Source organism: Pelophylax lessonae, assembly GCF_965119305.1.
Source record: "Pelophylax lessonae genome assembly, chromosome: 8".
Classification (NCBI taxonomy): domain Eukaryota; kingdom Metazoa; phylum Chordata; class Amphibia; order Anura; family Ranidae; genus Pelophylax; species Pelophylax lessonae.
Window position 1 is genome coordinate 186,116,677 of NC_138775.1, and position 18,691 is coordinate 186,135,367.

The 18,691-nt window shown below is 43.6% G+C and overlaps 1 protein-coding gene across 1 annotated transcript in view; it reads right to left on the bottom strand.

Moving 5' to 3' along the window:
• Positions 1-18,691, bottom strand: part of DPYD (dihydropyrimidine dehydrogenase) — a 1,764,026-nt gene that overhangs the window by 922,017 nt on the left and 823,318 nt on the right. The window contains exon 10 of the mRNA XM_082264968.1: positions 12,173-12,342. Within this exon, the coding sequence (XP_082121094.1) occupies positions 12,173-12,342 (170 nt within the window). The remainder of the gene's footprint in view (positions 1-12,172; positions 12,343-18,691) is intronic.

The following is an 18,691-nucleotide window of genomic DNA, read 5'->3' on the forward strand; positions in this document are numbered from 1 at the left end:
TGAGCGGAGTAGAGAGGGAAAGGAGAGAGAGGGTGGAGAGAAGTGGAAAGGGAGAAGGAAGAGGAGAATAGGGGTCGGATCACCGGGAGACCCTGAGCTATGTTAGGATTATCTATGAAATCGAGATATGATTCAGTCTAGCCCACGGTTCCCAGATCAGTTCAAATTTGGATACCTTATCCTGCAGGATCGCCACCATTTTTTCTTGGGCCATGATCCAGGATATTTTGCGCTTGGCAGCACCATATGAAACTGAGGGTTGCTTCCACGCTTTAGCCACCGTGAGTTTAGCACCCAACAAAATAAAAAATACCAAGGATAAAGAGTGTTTGGGAGTGCCCGAGGGGTTTGAGGTAGTGGGATTCCTGTGACCGAGCGAATGAGGTGGAAGATTTTGTTCCAAAAGCTTCTAATCCTAGGGCAAGACCACCATGTGTGCATAAAGGATCCTAAGTGTCCACAACCCCTAAAGCAAAGCGGAGATGTCTGCGGATACATGACATGTAAGCGGGCGGGGACCATGTACCAGCGAGTGAGTATTTTGATATTGGCTTCTATAAGAGTGACATTAATGATGCCCTTAAAGGACCTACAGAAAATGCTGTTCCAGACTGCAGAAGGGGAGTCAATCTCCAAGTCCTGTTCCCAATGACGCGCAAAGGTAGGTTTATCAGGGGAAGACATCAGAGTCGAGTATATAATAGATATGCCCCCCTTCTGTATATGGGATTCCGCACACCACCGTTCGAAGGGTGTAGTCGCAGGGGGTATCTCCTTATTAGACCATAAGTTCCTGAGGAAGTGGGAAATTTGTAGGAAACAATACTTCTCAGACGCCGGCATTTTGAGTTTGGTATTACAAAAAGACAATGACAGTGGGCCGGAAGGGGTAAGGAAGTGACCTATACGGTAAAGACCTTTGTCTGTCCACCACTTAAATGCTTTTATATTCTGGCCAGGGACAAAAAGAGGGTGATGGAATAAGTGAGCGAGGGACGTCATCGGAGATATGAGGGAATCTAGCTTGAATAGTTGGGAGCATAGGGTGATAGAGTGAGAAAGAGTAGGCGCCAGGATAGGCGACTTAAGGTTAACAGGGCAGCAAGCTATAAAATCTAGTGTGTGGTGAGGAACTGCCTGTCTTTCCATGCTGATCCAAGCTGGTTTGGGGCCCATGGAGAACACCGTGGCAAATTGGGCTAGTTGGGCTGCCCTATAGTAGTTCCATAGGTTTGGTAAGGCCAGCCCTCCTTGAGAGCGGAGCCCTCATCGCCCTGGGGCACCTATATCCCTTTTTACCCCAAACAAAACGGATAATCTGCGATTGTAATTTAAGCAAGTTGGATTTAGGGGCAGGCAGAGGAAGGGAGCGGAATAAATATAACAGGCGGGGCAAAAGGGTCATTTTGACCGAGTTAATCCTGCCTAACCAAGATAGATGGTGTGTATTCCATTCTCCGAGTTCAGAGCGTAGTTTTTGGTACATCGGAGGGTAATTGGTTTTGTAAAGGGAAGTGATAGAGGGGGTCAGAAATATTCCCAAGTATGGGATACAGTCTGAGCGCCAAGCAAACGGGAAATGAGGCTTCAGGGCTTCAAGGGTTCGCTGTGGAACTGATATATTGAGGGCCACTGACTTTGAGAAATTCACAGACAGACCAGACGCAAGGGAGAAGTCATTAAGGAGTTTACAGACATTAGGGACCGTGACTGTGGGGGACCTTAGGAATAAAAGCAGATCATCCGCGAAAAGGCCACATTTGTGCTCCGAGGGGCCACAGGAAACACCCCGAATGTCAGGGTGTTGCCTGATGGCAGTTGCTAGGGTTTCAATGGCGATTGCAAAAATGATAGGTGAGAGAGGGCAGCCCTGACGTGTGCCCCTTCGGATGTTGAAAGGTTCTGAGTAGAAACCCAAAGTGCGAACCTGGGCGGTGGGAGTGGAGTACAGTGCTCTCAGGATATTGAGAAAACACGGACCAAAGTTCCAACGTTCAAGAGTATGGAATAAGTACGGCCAGGAGAGGGAGTCAAAAGCTTTATGAAGATCAATGGAAAGCAAAAAACCTTCCTGGGAAGGACCCCCGTCCCATCTGGATTGCAGCAGGGTGATTTTATCTATAGCTCTTCTGATTTGCTCAGAACCTTGCCTCCCTGGGATAAAGCCCGATTGATCTTTATGGACATAGGTTGCAACAAAACGGGACAACCTATTGGATAGGATCTTAGTTAAGATTTTTAAATCGACATTAATCAGGGAGATGGGTCTAAAATTATTTACATCACTGTGGTCCTTTCCCGGTTTAGGGATGACCGTTATGAAAGCGGAATTGGAGGTCCTATCCACTGGGCACCCACTTCGTAAGGAGTTATAGAAATTACCCAAGTGAGGAGCCAGTACCGGGGCAAAGTGTTTGTAGTAACCCACCGAGAACCCATCTGGACCGGGAGCAGAACTTTGTTTAAGATTTTTAATGACCCCCAAGATCTCTGAGTCTGAGATTGGGGATTCAAGTTGCAATCTATGTTCCTTGCTAAGTTGCGGCAGGGGAATTTGATGCAGGAAGGCCGTGGCGTCCTCTGAGAGAGAGGAATCATTACTGTCATAGTTTGGAAAAGAATTCATGAAACGTTTGTAAAACAGTCCGAGGATTCTGAGAGAGGATCCCCGCAGAGGTTCTAATTTTGGGTAGGGAGTAAGTCCTCATCTTTGGAGACAATTTGGAGGCCAGCTTGGGGCCTATCCTGTCCCTGGACGCATAGAGTTTGGCGCCGGACCACCGAAGCTGCTTCTCAGCCTCCGTGGTAAGGGCCAAATTTAGTGACAATCTGGTGGATTCCAGCTTAAGTTTGGAGTCCGAGGAGGGACGTTTCTTGTGTTGTTTACTGATGTCTGCAAACTCCTTTTCCAATTTGGCAATGTCTGCCCTTCTTTGTTTTTTGAGGTTGGAGGAGAACTGTATAATTTTGCCCCGTAAAACCGCCTTATGGGCCGCCCATAAAGTAGTGGGGATATGTCGGGAGTATCATTGGTGGTAAAGTAGTCCTCAATATCTTTGGAGAACATAGCACAATGGGTGGGATTGCTCAAGATCGACTCGTTAAATCGCCACCTAAATACCTGAGATGCTTCCTGAGATTTTTTAATGAGAAGAGTGACCATTGCGTGGTCCGATAAGGGGGAATCCCTGATGCGGGATTGAAGGGCGAGGGGAACCATACGCGTATGGAGAAAAATGTGGTCTATTCTGGCGTAGCTCTGGTGAGGGGCAGAAAAATGGGTAAAATCCCGTGATCTAGGATTCAGTTCACGCCAGATATCCACCAAGCCTTCCGAGAAGAGCACCTGCGCTATACGTGTGCTCCGCTTGGACGGCCGGCGAAGACGGTGGGCACCCAATTGCGTTTTTTCCAGGCTCTGATCTAAGGCCATATTTGAGTCTCCTCCCATAACCAGAATCCCCTCCACGCATGGGAGAATCTCTACAGCTAGCCGGTGAAAAAAGGAATCCTGGTTCTGGTTCGGGGCGTAGTATGATAGCAGGGAATAGGTCGTACCATCAATAGTTCCTATTAATAAAAGAAATCTGCCCTCAGAATCTTCTATCTTTTTAGTGAGCGTAAAGGAGATATGTTTAGCAAAGAAGATCCCAACCCCTCTAGTTTTATCAGGGGCGTTGGCCAAGTAGAATTGGGGGAATTTGTGGTGGACAAACACCGGTCTATATGAGCTAGGGAAGTGCGTTTCCTGAATAAAAAGAATGTCAATGTGTTGGGAGTGATATGAATTAAACAGCTTACGTCTTTTCACAGGAGAATTCAGGCCTTGGACATTATGGGAGGTAATCTTCAAATCACCCGGAGGGGTTGTAGACGTGGTCATAGTGAGGTATGAGATGTAATACGCTGATTATCCCAAACTTCCTGAGGACCGGGACTAGTTGTCAGTCGAAGCGTTTCCAGGCCTGGTCTCCAAAAGAAAGGTGGTCCTGCTGGGAGAAAAGAGGGGGGCAAGATCCCCCGGTGATCCAAGAAGAGGAGAGAAAAAGGAAGAGAGGTAAAGGAGGGCCGAAAGAGCAAAAAGGGAAATGAGAGAGTCATGAGTGTACAATGAACAACACAGACAAACAAGACACAAACCCCAAACCCCGAGGGAGGACGGGGGCCCCATCCCCCCACCTCCCTGACCCCAAAGATTCCCAAGTAGGGGGGAATCAGACCCAGTCTGCATGGGCAAGAATGTCCCATGAAGAGAAGGGTCAATGCACCGCGGGAATCCCGCTCCGGCCTAAGGCCCGCAAATGTGCGCAACAATATGCATAATAAAAGAACCTGAATACAAGTGAATGGATGAACCATAAAGAAACAGTGCAAGCATGGTCTTGAAGCCACTGACACAAATGATAAGGGTAGGTCAGCAGCCAGGACCCAAAAGAACATGTTAAGTAAAGACATTAATATAAAAAATCTCATGTGTGACAAAGCCCAGTCCAGAACTCCTGATCTCAGCAGGAGCGGACCAGGGAAGGAGGAAGAAGAGAAAAAAAAAAAAATAATAAAAAATGTTTTCCTTTTTTCTCCTTTTAAAAAAAGAGTGTATATTTTAATGGGGGTGTGGGGCTTCAAGGGGGGCCGGAGGGAAAAAAAACAACAGAACCTCCTCCTCCCCTCCCCCACATGGCGACAGTCGAAGTCGGACAACTTCTTCACAGGGGAAAACTGGAATCCAGGATGTATACGGAGGGGTCATCTAAGGAGGTCTGGCTTCTTTGGCTCTCTTTGGTTGATGCTTCTGCCATGTAGGGACCAGTGGGCTTTGAGGAGAAGGTCGCTTGGAGGAAGAAGAAGGGCGAGATCCCGGTGAAGCATCAGAATCCTGGGATATCAGGCCCAGGCGAAGTAGCAGGCGTTCCCCATCAGGAAGAGATGAAAAACCGTGGGTCTTCTGATTGTAGACAAAGCTGAGGCGAAATGGGAAGGACCACCAGTACTTGACAGAGTGCTGGATAAGGACTTGAACCAGGGGTTTTAAGGATCGCCTTTTTTGAATGGTGGTGGGTGAGAGGTCGGCAAAGATTTGAATCGGATGCCCTTGGATTATTAGCCGATCAGCGTTCCTCAATAGTTTCATAATGTCCTCCTTCACCTTATAAAAGTGGGGTTTAACGATTATGTCCCGTGGGGAACCATCAGGATTGGGAGGTCTGAGAGCTCTGTGCGCTCTATCTAGTTCTAGGCGATGCAGTGGAATATTCGGGATCAAGTCCTTTATAAATGAGACGATGGCCGGTTCCACTTCCTTAACAGATTCGGGTAATCCACGAATTCTGAAATTGTATCTGCGTGATCGGTTTTCCAAATCGTCTATTTTGGACAGAGCCGTATCAAGTTGGTCATGGAGGTCCTGCAGTCGGGCAGAGTTTTGGTTCACCCGCGCGACAGTTTGATCTGATTTCAACTCGATTGCCTCAATTCGGGATCTAATATTCTGTAGATCTGCATGTATGGCAGATGTTATCTGAGAGGCCGTTTGAGCCAGGCCTTTGGCCAGCATTTTGAAGAAAGTAGTCATTAAGTAGGAAAAGTCCTGTTGATTTTGGGGAAGATGAGGTGAAGACCCCTGAGGCAGGCTTTGATGAGCAGCATAGGCCCCATCTGGTGACTGAAGCAATTCCTCCAGGGTCCTCTCCAATAGGGAAACTGTGGATGCTGGGGATAATATAGTGGCTGTTTCAGGGGCTGTGACTGGGCTCGAAGGGATCAATCCTGGCTGGGTAGGGGTGGATGGTTCATCCGCTATATCCTCCTCATCCTCCAGACCACCACTGTAAGAGCTAATGGGTGCAATCAGGGGACCGCTGGGGTGGGGGGCCTCAGCGCCAAACTGGCTGGAGAGGTCCCTCCGGGCCTGCGATCCAGACATACTGAGCTCAGATGCAGCACCCGACGGACAGTGAGGCAGGGCAGGTGAAGTCTGGGGGTGAGGGGTTGCTGAGGTCAGTGCTGTGGGTGCCTAAGGGGCCAGAGCGGGACGGAGCTTCCTGGTCACGCCGCCATCTTGTGCCTATCTGCTGCCCACTGTCCTCTCAGGCTCCAAGGCTGCTCATCGGTTTGTGGTAGGCTCTGGCCGTGTGAGAGTCGGTCCAGCCGAGTGCCCGAGCAACAATGAAGGGAACGCTGTTAGTGGCAGTCGGCCGCGCCGCCGTCCTCCGGTTCCGGAATCTACTCGAGACCGCGGCTTCGGCCTAGTAGGTAGGCCGCGAATCTAAAGTGCGGCTATCCGCGGGGTATCCGACCAAGAAAGGTCTCAAACGAACCCGGAGGGAGCGGGGAGCTTGGACTGCCCGATGGTTTGAAGATAGCCCGTAAGATGCCGCCGATGGAGGCGGATTAGGGAGCAGTGATGGCGGAGCTCTCAAGAAGACGTCCGAAGCGGCGCTCGTGCAGGACACAACCCAGACTTTTCAGGTGCCACCACAGCAAGCAACTTGCTCTGGGGGCACCCAAGCAGGTGTGCTCCCGACCAGTGGCTCTGTGTGTGTTTATTCACATATGGACCCATGCCCCCCCACCTCTGACTCCTGATTGTATCACTGGCTGTGGTTGACAGCAGTGGAAGCTAATGGTTCCCACTGCTGCCAAAAGCCAATCAGGAGATGCCCCCTCCATCTCCTGATTGACTGACTGGCTTTGATTAGCATCAGCCAATAGCAACCGCTGCTGCCAAGGCAAGACTCTCTTGGACATTGCTGGATCAAGATAAGTATTATAAGGGGGGGGCTGGGGGGCTGCTGCACAAAAAGTTTTTTTTGTGGTTCTAAAGGTAGAAGTTTTTTTTTATCTTAATGCATTCTAAGCATTCGGATAAAAAAAAAACATTCTGCGCAACAGCCCCCCTTAGCCCTCCTAATACCATGTTTCCCCAAAAATAAGACCTCCTGTGATTTTTGGGGAGGGCTGAAATATAAGACCTACCCTGAAAATAAGGCCTAGTTTAAAGTAGTTGTAAAATCCCAGAATCCACTAAATTACTGTTTTATATAATGTCCAAAGTGTGTGTATCTGTAATATAATTGTGCCAAATACTTTCAGTACAGCGCAGTTTGGCACTTAGTTGACCTCCTGCTGCTCTCCTCATCTTCTTCCAGCTGTGAGCGGGGGATCTTGGCCCCTCCTTCTCCAGTGCTTGGAGCGGGAAAGAGAGCTTCGGTGCTATAACAAAGGTATTTGTCACAATTAAAATTACAGAAACACACCTATTGGACATGATATAATACTGTATTAGAGTGGATTCTAGGATTTTACAACCAGTTTTACATGATACCTACCCCAAAAATAAACCCTACTGTGTCTTTTGATGCCAAAATTAATGAGATCCAGTCTTATTTTTGGGGAAACACAGTACTTACCTGGCTGTCCAGGACTCTTCCTCCTCATTGGCTGGGACAGCAGCGGGTGCCATTGGCTCTCACTGCTGTCAAAGTCAGTCAGCCAATGAGGAGAAAGAGGGGACTGAACAGCGCCACAGCTCCATGTCTAAATAGACATACAGAACTGCGGCTTGGCTCGGGTGCCCCCAAAGCGAGCTGTTTGCTGTGGGGGCATTTGGCATTGGGGAGAGGCCAGGAGCATCAAAGAGGGACCTAAAAAGAGGAGGTTAGGGGCTGCTCTGTAAAAAATATCTGCACAAAGCAAGCAAGTATAACAGGTTTGTTATTTTTAAATTTGAAAACATTTGACTTTAGTATCACTTTAAGGTCATTACAGAGGACAAGGTGGTACTCTTTACATTCGGAGGAAAAGAGATTTAAACTACAAATATGGAGATCTTTCTTCACAGTAAGAGCTCTGAAAATGTGGAATAGGCACCCTTTAGAGCTGGTTCTGGCCAGTTCAGTAGATTGTTTTGAAAAAACGCCTGGATTTTTTCCCAAATGCACATAAAAATAACCGGACACTAATATTTATAAGTAAAGTTGATCCAGGGAATATTAGATTGCCTGTTGTGGGATCAGGAAGAAATTTCTTTTTCCCCATTGGAGCAAATTGGATCATGCTTTATTGGGTTTTTTTTGCCTTCCTTTGGATCAAGACACATAAGATCATCTTATTTGTAAAACTTTGGTGCCCTTTATGAATATTTCAAAGCTTTCCTTTTTTTGAAGAAGAAGAAGAACTGATCCTCTCTTGTTGCTGTGAAATTCATCTGTTTCCATCAATAAGACATGTAATCTAATTAAGTTAAAAGGAAAAACCTTTGGTCTCCTATTCCTTTGTTATCTTCCAGTGGATGGGTAGTTAGTAGTGTGTTCACTACTAGTAAAACATTGATTGGCACTTTGGAAGGATAAAATCGTATTCTATGATTTTATCCTTCCAAAGTGCCAATAAATATTACACTTAGAGGCGCTCTTTTTATTTTTATGTACAGCATACAGAGTTGGCTCCAACCTCTGATAAGAGCTACAACCCTGAGTGTCCAGAACACTCCATTAACCCTTTCCTTGCCCTTGGCCCCTTCCATGCCATTTCCCTCCCTAGGGGATTCCATATGGACATTTTAATGGATTGACTGTAATCTTATAATCCCTTTAATGTATTTTGTGGACTGCTATCTCAACTACCACAAACACTTATGGTGATCCTGGGCGCATGTTGTATTTATATAATTTTACTAGTAAAACATTGGCTTGTGTATGTATGTGCATAAGGTTAACAAAGATGTTGATGATCCTGATTTTGAGCACTGCAGAGCAACAACTAGGCCTTTTCTTTTTCCTAGAGTGTGTTAATGAGGACAATGAGAAACCTGTGTTTTATGTCTGGCATTAACATGTTTTTTTTTTATTTTTTATGGCAGCCTATTCATTTGTACAGGCTGTCAATGCTCCAGAATAGACAGAAAAATGTACCTGCACCTTTTCTCCTACACAGCATACCACAACACAAGGTAATGCCTTACCGTGCATTGCACCACAACACAGGTGCATTGAGGTGCCATTTAAAATAAATGGCGCCACAATAAATACAGTAGATGTGAAGAAAGTCTAAGGCCTCTTTCAAACAGGCATACATCTGTGTGAGAGCCATGTTTTGCATAAACAGGCTGCACAGATGTTCCATGCAGCCACATGCAAGCAGTCCCTTTAATGTTGACTGGCTTGTAGTGGCTGCATGTACACACTCACTGCTCCCAAATTAACATCTGTGTGGGTCCTTGAATACATAAGTGTGAGTTTGGGGACCCACACCTGCATGCACCAGCACATACACAAATGGGAGCAGCGTGATAATGATATGAATGGGACTGAGTGCATGCGGATGCATGGAATAACTGTTCATTTTTGCAGGCACAACATGGCCCTCATATGGATGTGAGTGTGCCATCCCTGCTCTACTGGTAGGCAAGAATACCAGTGAGTCAGATGACTTGCTAAAGGGTGTTTTCTTACTTGTTCTTAGGAAGGAGAAGAATTTTTAAGATGATTCCACTGGTAAAGCAACCATATTCTGTTGATAAAAAAAAAGCTTTGGTGCTCATCATATTAAAGTTAGGGTGTCTGAAAACTCACCTTATATCATAACATGTATCGCAAAAGCGCTTTTAGGTGAACTGGAAAACAGCGACAGCTAAAAGTGCTTTTGCGCAAAAAGAATGCTTTTTGGATGCCATGGTCGTTCTCAATTTTCCAGGGACAAAGATCTGGAAAAGCACAGGCAGGGCACTGGGAAAGTCACCAGGTGAAATCCTGTGGTGAAATGGCACGACACAGCATAATCCGTTAGGATCACAACTTTGTATCATGTAGTTTAGTGTATTACATTCGCAATGCTCGCAGGGAAGGGAACCGGAAGACAGGTCCTGGCATCGGCTGGGAGGACAGTGGAAGGACAGCGGGGGATTGCAGGGGAAGGTGAGTTTTTAAATTTAAAACAACAGATTTCCATGCAAAAGAATGTACCGCTTTTAGCACAGAAATCTGGTCATAATCAGACCGCCAGGGAGGTTATTCTCCATGTTTTACAAGCTGAGAGGAGGAGTTTCAGGAGACGGAGTCAGTATGGGAATCACTGTTTGTAAGTAGCAATGTGCCATAGTGTTTGTAGTCCTTAGAAAAAAACAGCAGAGGAAAATCTCCAAACCATGCAAGAAGTTGGGAAGAGAGATGGCTAGCTGATAGACAGCACTCACAATGTGAAAGGAGATTAAAAAAAAACAATAAAGTTACCCAATACTAGGTACAATATAACATTAAAAGGGTTGTAAAGTCAGAAGGTTTTTTATCTTAATGCATTCCATGCAGCCCCCCCCCCAATGCTTACTTGAGCCCCCTCTCGATCCAGCGATGTCCAGGACTGTGTCAGTCATCTGGTACTCCCCTCCTCATTGGCTGAGACACAGCAGTGGTGCGATTGGCTCCCGCTGCTGTCAATCAAAGTCAGTTAGCCAAAGAGGAGAGAGAGGGGGCAGGGTCAAACCACAGCTCCATGTCTGAATGGATACACGGAGCTGTGATTCGGCTTGGGTGCCCCATAGCAAGCTGTTTGTTGTGGCGGCACTCAAAGGGAAGGAGGGGCCAGGAGAGGAGAAGGGGGACCTGAGAAGAAGGATCCAGGCTTCTCTGTGCAAAACCAACTGCACAGAGGAGGTAAGTACGACATGTTTGTTTTTGTTCATTGAAGAAAAAACGGAGAATTTACAATCACTTTAATTTGTGTCAGAAACTGTAGAGTTCAATCTTCTGCATTGCTAACAAATATTAAGTCATATATATATATATATATATATATATATATATATATATATATATATATATATATATATACTGCTGAATATAGCAAAATAGATGTGCTGTTCTGCACAGTCATTTACTTGATTCTCATCTTATGTATTTCAAAAACAGTTCAATTTTTGGTCTACAATATCCTAAGACATTTAATTTTATTTAATGACAGTGTAACGGTATTCAGTGACACATTGCATTCATTTAACCACTTAAGCCCCGGAGGATTTTCCTGCTAAACGACCAGGGGGTATTTTGCGATTCGGCACTGCATGACTTTAACAGACAATTGCGCGGTCGTGCGACGCTGTATCTAAACAAATTTGGTGTCCTTTTTTTCCCACAAACAGAGCTTTCTTTTGATGGTATTTGATCACCCGTGCGATTTTTACTTTTTGCGCTATAAACAAAAAAAGAGCGTACATTTTGCAAAAATAACAATATTTTTCACATTTTTTTATATGAAATTCCCCAAAAAAAAATGTAAAAATCAAAATTTTTTAAAATTTTCGGCCAATTTGTTTTATGCTACCTATGTTTGGTAAAAAAAATCGCAAAAAGCGTATTTTGATTGGTTTGCGCAAAAGTTATCGCGTTTACTAACAAAGGGAAAGATTTCTGTCATTTTTGGTGTTTTTTTTTTTTAACGTGTAATGGCGGCGATCTGCGATTTTTTTTGCGGTACTGCGACATTGGGGCGGACAGATCGGACCCTTGACTGACATTTTTGACACTTTTGGGGTTACCAGTGACATTTCTACAGTAATCAGTGCTATATATATGCACTGTTACTGTAAAAATACACTGGTAGTGAAGGGGTTAACTTTATTTGGGAGGGAGGGGCTGTGTGTGTCCCTAGGGGCGTGATTCTTACTGTGATTGGCTGTGGCTCTAGCTGTAAGGACACTGATCAACGGATCTACATACTAGATCCGAGTGATCAGTGTTTTTACAGCGAGGAGAATGACAGGTGGCTTGTTTACACAAGCTGCCTGACATTCTCCTTCTCCCCCGCCAATCGCCGAGTGACCGGCGGACATCGGGTCCGCTGGTCACACGCGCGGGGGGGTCTGTGACCGCGCGGGAGCGGGAGCGCGCCTCCGCGGGCGCGCGCTCGCTCCCCAGAGCCTCGCAGGCGAGCGACGTAGACCTACGTCACTCTGCCTGTGAGGGGCCGACTGCCGCAGTAAATATACTGTGAGCAGTCGGCAAGCGGTTAAAATTAAATTTTGGTCAGCACAGGGTAAGCAGTCGAAAAAGAGGACAATTTCAGATTGATTACTATGAACTACATCACTTTGAACATTTTTTGAACTTTGAAATAAATGTCTTTTTAGTTTAACTTGAAATGTTCATAATCAGTTTGTTACATTTTCTACTATATTTACCTCTTCAGGAACAGCGCGAATGTTAGTAAATCCTTTTCTGAACACTACAAAGACTCTGCGAGCACCACATCGCAATGCTGAAGTTGCACAGTCAAAAGCAGTGTCTCCGGCTCCAAGCACGATAACAGCTCCCTTTATGGACGGCAGTGGAGAGTGACAGGCACACATCCCTGAATAATGAAAATGGGAGGGAAGACATTTTCAAGTAGAGAAACCATTTTGCATGTCAACTCAACAGATACATGTACTTAAAGCAGTGTAAAATTGCATCTTGCAGTTCCCAAGCACAGAGTGTCACTATCACATTATTCTGCTCCACTGAAAGACAGTTCTATTCCCATAGCCGTAGATGTGCTCATATGCCTAATTTCATAGTCAGTACACTTACAGGAACTGCATTTTGTCTGCTTTTACTCTCAAGGGATTAGAAATTCCAGCATTATGGTTTAAATAAGCGTTCTGATGTCCCTGTACCAGATAATAGAGTATATGATGTTCGATTTAAATCAATTTTCACCTTTTTCCCCACTCTGCTAGAAGGAAGAATATATCTTTATGTAATACAATTCTGCATTCATGCATTGTTAAAAAAAAATATATATATGAAAGAAACTAATTGCAATAAAATAACACCCTAAGTGAAGAACTGCATCTCATGTTTACTTTAAATTACTATTACTAGAGGTTTGCAAATTTGTGTAGATGTAATTTATAATGAGATTGGTGCCAGAATGGGGCTCATACGGTCTTTTCTATACGCATATAGAAAGTCAAGGAAGTGCTAAAACTGGTTATAGAAGGCAGAATAACAAGCAATCTATAAACATACCAGTGAAGACAACGCACTGCACTCATTAGACAACACTGACACAGGGCTGAACAGTAATAAATATGGAAATACAAATATCACTGGACACTTCTCTTGAAGCAGAATAGGGTTTTGTATAAGAGCCTGATTTAGCGATTAAACCAAGTTACTGGTAGGTCCAGTGGAGTGTTTTGTGTTTATTAAAGGTCAGCAGCTACACAGAGTGCATGTTTGCACAGGCCACTTTTACGGTGTCCCTATGGAACAATTTTTCTATATCTAGAACCCCACCCCATGATGACACCATGAATATAATCCAGTAATCAGAAGCAGTAGTGAGAGGGGTATGCCTAAAAAAACATCTAATAGGATCCCATAAAACTAGAGTACAAGGCTGTCCCTAGGCACTGTCATATGTGAGGAAATACTCAGCTGCTAATTAGGAATGACATGCCAAAAGTACAATAAACAACTCATTTTCTTTGTCACATTAACCATTGTTAATAAATCCCTGTTGGATGGCCACATTTTATATTTCATAGGTTCACATAATCAACTTGGATATTCTGCAGGATGTTCACATTTGGGGTGTCCAATCCCTCCACTCTCCCTCAACAGGACCTGCAGGGTTCCATAACTTATGTAAACCCATATAAACTCTGGGGCATGCTCCTTAACTCCCCCAGCACCCCCCCCCCCCCCAACACACCAACCCCAGGTCCCAGGCAGTAGGACATTCTTTTCTTTTTTTTATCTTATTACATTGTATGATGCACTAATTAACACTTTTGACTGATGTTTTACAATTTTTTTCAGTTTACTTTTTTCACGTCATTATGGCTGTGCTTCGCTCTGTATTCCTGAACTGAGTTCTTTGCATCTGACCCGTACAAGGTTGAATATTAAAATTGTTATGTTATTATTTTCTATGCTGTTTTCTGCAACATTGTCTGTACCATTAAAATGAAAAATCAATAAAAATAAATAAAAAAAACAAAAAAAAAAACAACTTGGATATTCTGGTAGAGTATTGGGGGCGCTTTAATATAGAAGCGTAATGCTGAAAAATACTGCCAACGCCAAAACAAATATAAATTAAAGCCTTTTTAAGAAACTTTTTTCTTCTAAAATCAGGCTGGTGCTTTACCGTGGGACAGTGATGGAAATGTAGAAAAACCAGAAGGATACCCAAGAAACTAACATTTTAGAAAGGGGTAAGAGCATAACTGAAATTTCAATTGAAATAAGCTAAGCACATTCCAGGTCCATCAAAACAAAAGGTGTGATTTAAATTGAACGTTTAATTTTGCTTTAACTGCTGACAGCCTCTAAATTTTTGTTCATGGTGATCTTCCTCTATGAGGCAAACATACTTTAATATACAAGTTCAGCTCTGGTTACTATTGCATTTCAAGAAAAGGGAAGATATAGTAAAAAAAAAAATATGGTCAGGAAGTAATGTGTAAGCTGGGAAATATTGCCCCTAACAACAAATATTAAGTGCTGCAACATTCCTGAAACTTTAAAACATTTATTATGAATATTAGTAAACCATATTTTACGTAAACCAGCTTGTAATTTATGTTGAGAGGCCCTTTATTTAAATGAACACAGGAGGATTAACAATAAATGTAGAGTGTAATATAATCTATACTATATCTGTATGTTACCTAATTAAGAATCTCCAGTGTTGGATAAAGCAATTAACTTTATAATTAAGCCAAGCTAGAATTAAATAATAACAAAATCTCCAATTGGAATATCTCCTGTGTTAAAATTAGAGTATTCGAGATGCTAGAACTAGATACATTAAAACCTTTTTTTTTAATTAAATTATTAGTTTAATTACTGTTGAGTTTCACTGACGCTGCAATGCTCTCTCTGAAAAAATTAAGTACCTTTATAGAAAAATGGTTATTATTGTAAATAATTGTATCACTAGTTTAAAGAAAACTATAGTATATTTTTAGCAAGTAGATATTATTGTGACTGAAAGTTGAAATAGTTTTTAATGTGTATCATGATTTGTTTCATTTCTATTCCATATGCTGACTGATGTACTTTGCATTCAGATATGTGATTTGTTTTGTATATCGGGGACTGTGTACATAGCACAAGTTTAAAGAGGAAGTTTCATGAAGTTTACCCTTCACCTGCATGTTTGGTGATGTCACTGGTGCCAGAACCAAGTGCTGTCAATCAGTACTGGGTATTTATTCATCTCCTACATAACTGCCTGAACAGAAAGGTATTGAGGGGTTGAGATGCTGTTGACCATGCTAATTCTAGGTTCACAGCACCTATCAAAACAGGACAAAGTGCTACATCCACTTTGTCTCCTCAGTTAATGGATGAAAAAAATATGTGTATGCTAGACATGTGCAGAATGAAAACACTTGTTTTGGTTTAGTTTTCTATGATTCGTTGTGTTACTAAGTTTGTTTCATTTCGGAATTCGTTTAGCATGGTTTCAGAATTTGTTAAATTTTGTTTAGTTTTCATTAAATTATATTTTGTTTATTTTCTAATGAATTCCACATTTTTAATTCAAATAGTTTTTATTAAGATTTCAACAAGGTCCTAACAAAGTCATAACAAAGATTGCGGATGCAGCCGCCGACAATCACGTGAAGGAGAAGGTAGAAAATAAATACTACATGTGGGTGTAAATGGATAAAACTCACGGATTATGAACAATGGAATAATTTTCGAAAACATCAACAGAAGTAAATCAACAGTTGTACCACAGTTGTAAAACAATTAGTGTACCAGAAGGGCAATTAAGGGGGGAAGTTAACCTGCGTTAAGAAGGGGACGAGGAAGAAGTGGTAGGGCTAGGAAGGGGCGATGTGGTCAGGGGCAGCAATGGAGGGAAGGGAGACCCTCCAAACCATTCCCATCAAGGTATCCATATGGTTTCAAAAGAGTGGAAAGAAGAAGATCTGAGCACCAGGAGACGTTCGTATTGGAAATTCAATTGAAATTGTGAGAGGACTTTGGAAGGGTTAGGGGGGGAGGAGCTACGCCAGTGACGTGCTATAGCTAGGTTAGAAGCAAGCAAGAAGAGCTACTAAACTAGTACATGGATTGCAGGAAAAAACTTACCAGGAAAGGATAAAGGACCTTAACATGTATAGCTTGGAAGAAAGAAGAGACAGAGGGGATATGATAGAAACATTTAAATACATAAAGGGAATCAACTCGGTAAAGGAGGAGAGCATATTTAAAAGAAGAAAAACTACCACAAGAGGACACAGTTTTAAATTAGAGGGGCAAAGGTTTAAAAGTAATATGAGGAAGTATTACTTTACTGAGAGAGTAGTGGATGCATGGAATAACCTTCCTGCAGAAGTGGTAGCTGCAAATACAGTGAAGGAGTTTAAGCATGCATGGGATAGGCATAAGGCTATCCTTCATACAAGATAGGGCCAGGGACTATTCATAGGATTCAGATATATTGGGCAGACTAGATGGGCCAAATGGTTCTTATCTGCCGACACATTCTATGTTTTCTATGTTTTTTCTATGTTTTCTATGTGTGCTGTGAGAGTTCTATATGTAGGTGGGAGGGAGTCTATACCCAGAAGTAGTTTTGCTAGTGCCGGGTCCGGAGGAATAGACCTATTGGTGATAGTTGAAATCACTGATAACACCTTTCTCCAGTAGCTGGTGAGTGATTTACAGGACCAAAAGGTGCGAAGGATGGTCCCGCGTTGCCCACAGTCCCTCCAGCACAGGGGAGATTGGAATGGATAATAGCGAGCTAGTATGTAGGGGGTTCTGTACCACCGTGTTAGCAGTTTCTGAAAGGTTTGCCAGTGGTTTATACAGTGGGAAGAGCGCTAACCATAGTGGAGTGCCTTTGCCCATTGGGTGAGTGTGAACTTTGTTTGGAGGTCAGTTTCTCAAGCCAAGATGAGGGGGGGTTTGCTCAGCTGGCACTTCTGATGGAGTAGGGAGTAAAACAGGGTAATGACTTTGGTATGGATTTGGGGATTGGTAAGCACGGTAAGCATGGTTCCAAGCATGGAAGTCAATTTTGATGCATGGTGGAGGGTATTTGTGCAGAAAGGATGTTATGCGAGTGTGGGAAAATAAAGCTGTTTTAGGGAGGTTGTGGTGAGATGACAGGGCTTTAAATGATAACAGTTGGTCCCCTGTGTATAGGTCATCAATCCAGAGTATATCCTCTGCTGTGAGAAGGTGGAGGGATAGGTGAGGAATCAGGATTTCTAGAGGTTTAAGTGGGAGTCTGCTCTTTGTAGTATTGGGGTGTTCTTAAAGTGGGAAATCAGTGATCTCCACGCCAGGATAGAGGCTTGCGTGGGAGGAGAGAGGTTGAGGAGGTTAACTTGTCTCAAAGAGTCTGCAAGGGGTAGGAGGGAAAGGTCCGAGGTTGAATGAACAAGCTGTTTCAAGGTGTGTCCAACAGGAGAGGCTCGGGTCTGCAAACCACCGGGGTAATTGTGCAAGGAGTGAAGCAATATAGTAGTCTCCAATGTCAGGCAGGCCGAGGCCTCCTGCTTTCCTGTGAAGAGTCAGATGCTTAAGTGCACATCTGGCCTTCTTTCCTTGCCATAGGAATTGCTTCAAACATTTGGAGAGTTTGTTAAGTTGGAAGGTGGTAAGGGAAATCGGTAAGGTTCTAAAGAGGAAGAGAATCTTAGGTAATAACAACATTTTAAAAGTGGCAATCCTACCTACCCAGGAGATCTCGAATTTAGCGGGGGAAGCCAAATCTTTGTGGAGCTGAAGTAGGAGGTGATCCAGGTTTATTGAGGCCATTTTGGAGATGGAGGGTGCAAGGGAGATACCCAAATAGGAAATGCTTTGATCCGTCCATATATAGGGAAGGGAGGAGGCTAAATGGGACTTAGCAGGGGTGCTAACCCCCAAGTCCAGGATAACCGATTTGGAAAAGTTTACCTTGTAGAAGGAGATGGCGCTAAATTTTTGGAGGAGGTCATGAGCAAAGGGGAGTGACACGGCAGGGTTTGACAGGGAAAGGATGATGTCGTCTGCAAAAAGGTTGATTGTATGGGATTGGTGATTCAGTTTAAAGCCCGTGATATGTGGATGCGACCGAACAGCTTCGGCAAGTGGTTCAATGGCCAAATTGAAGATGGATGGGGAGAGGGGACACCCTTGGCGGGTGCTATTTGTGATATTAAACAGTTTGGAGAGCATGCCGTTAGTCGAATTCCACATTTTTAGAACAATTCAAATTTTGATAGGTCGAAAAAAGCTGTCAATAGAAAATTCTGGAAAAAAAAAACAACGTGGGGTCCCCCGCAATCAATATATGTGACTGCAAGCGAGCCCTTCCCATCCAACATCAGTCCCTGACCTCACAAGTGCGCTTCTGGAAGAATGGTAAAAAAACATTCCCATAGACACACTCCTAAACATTGTGGACAGCCTTCCCAGAAGAGTTGAAGCTGTTATAGCTGCAAAGGGTGGGCCAACAAAATATTGAACCCTACAGACTAGGACTAGGATGCCATTAAAGTTCATGTGCGTGTGAAGGCAGGCATCCCAATACTTTTGACAATATAATGTATATGTCAAAATTATAGATATACAGTATGTGTTATATTTGCACTATATTACCAAATGTATGGAGACGTCTGCCTTTAAAGATAAGACAAGAATGCCTGGCTCGTAGTCTCTGCTCAAATTCACCTTAAAGGTGTCCTATCGGGTTGAGGTCA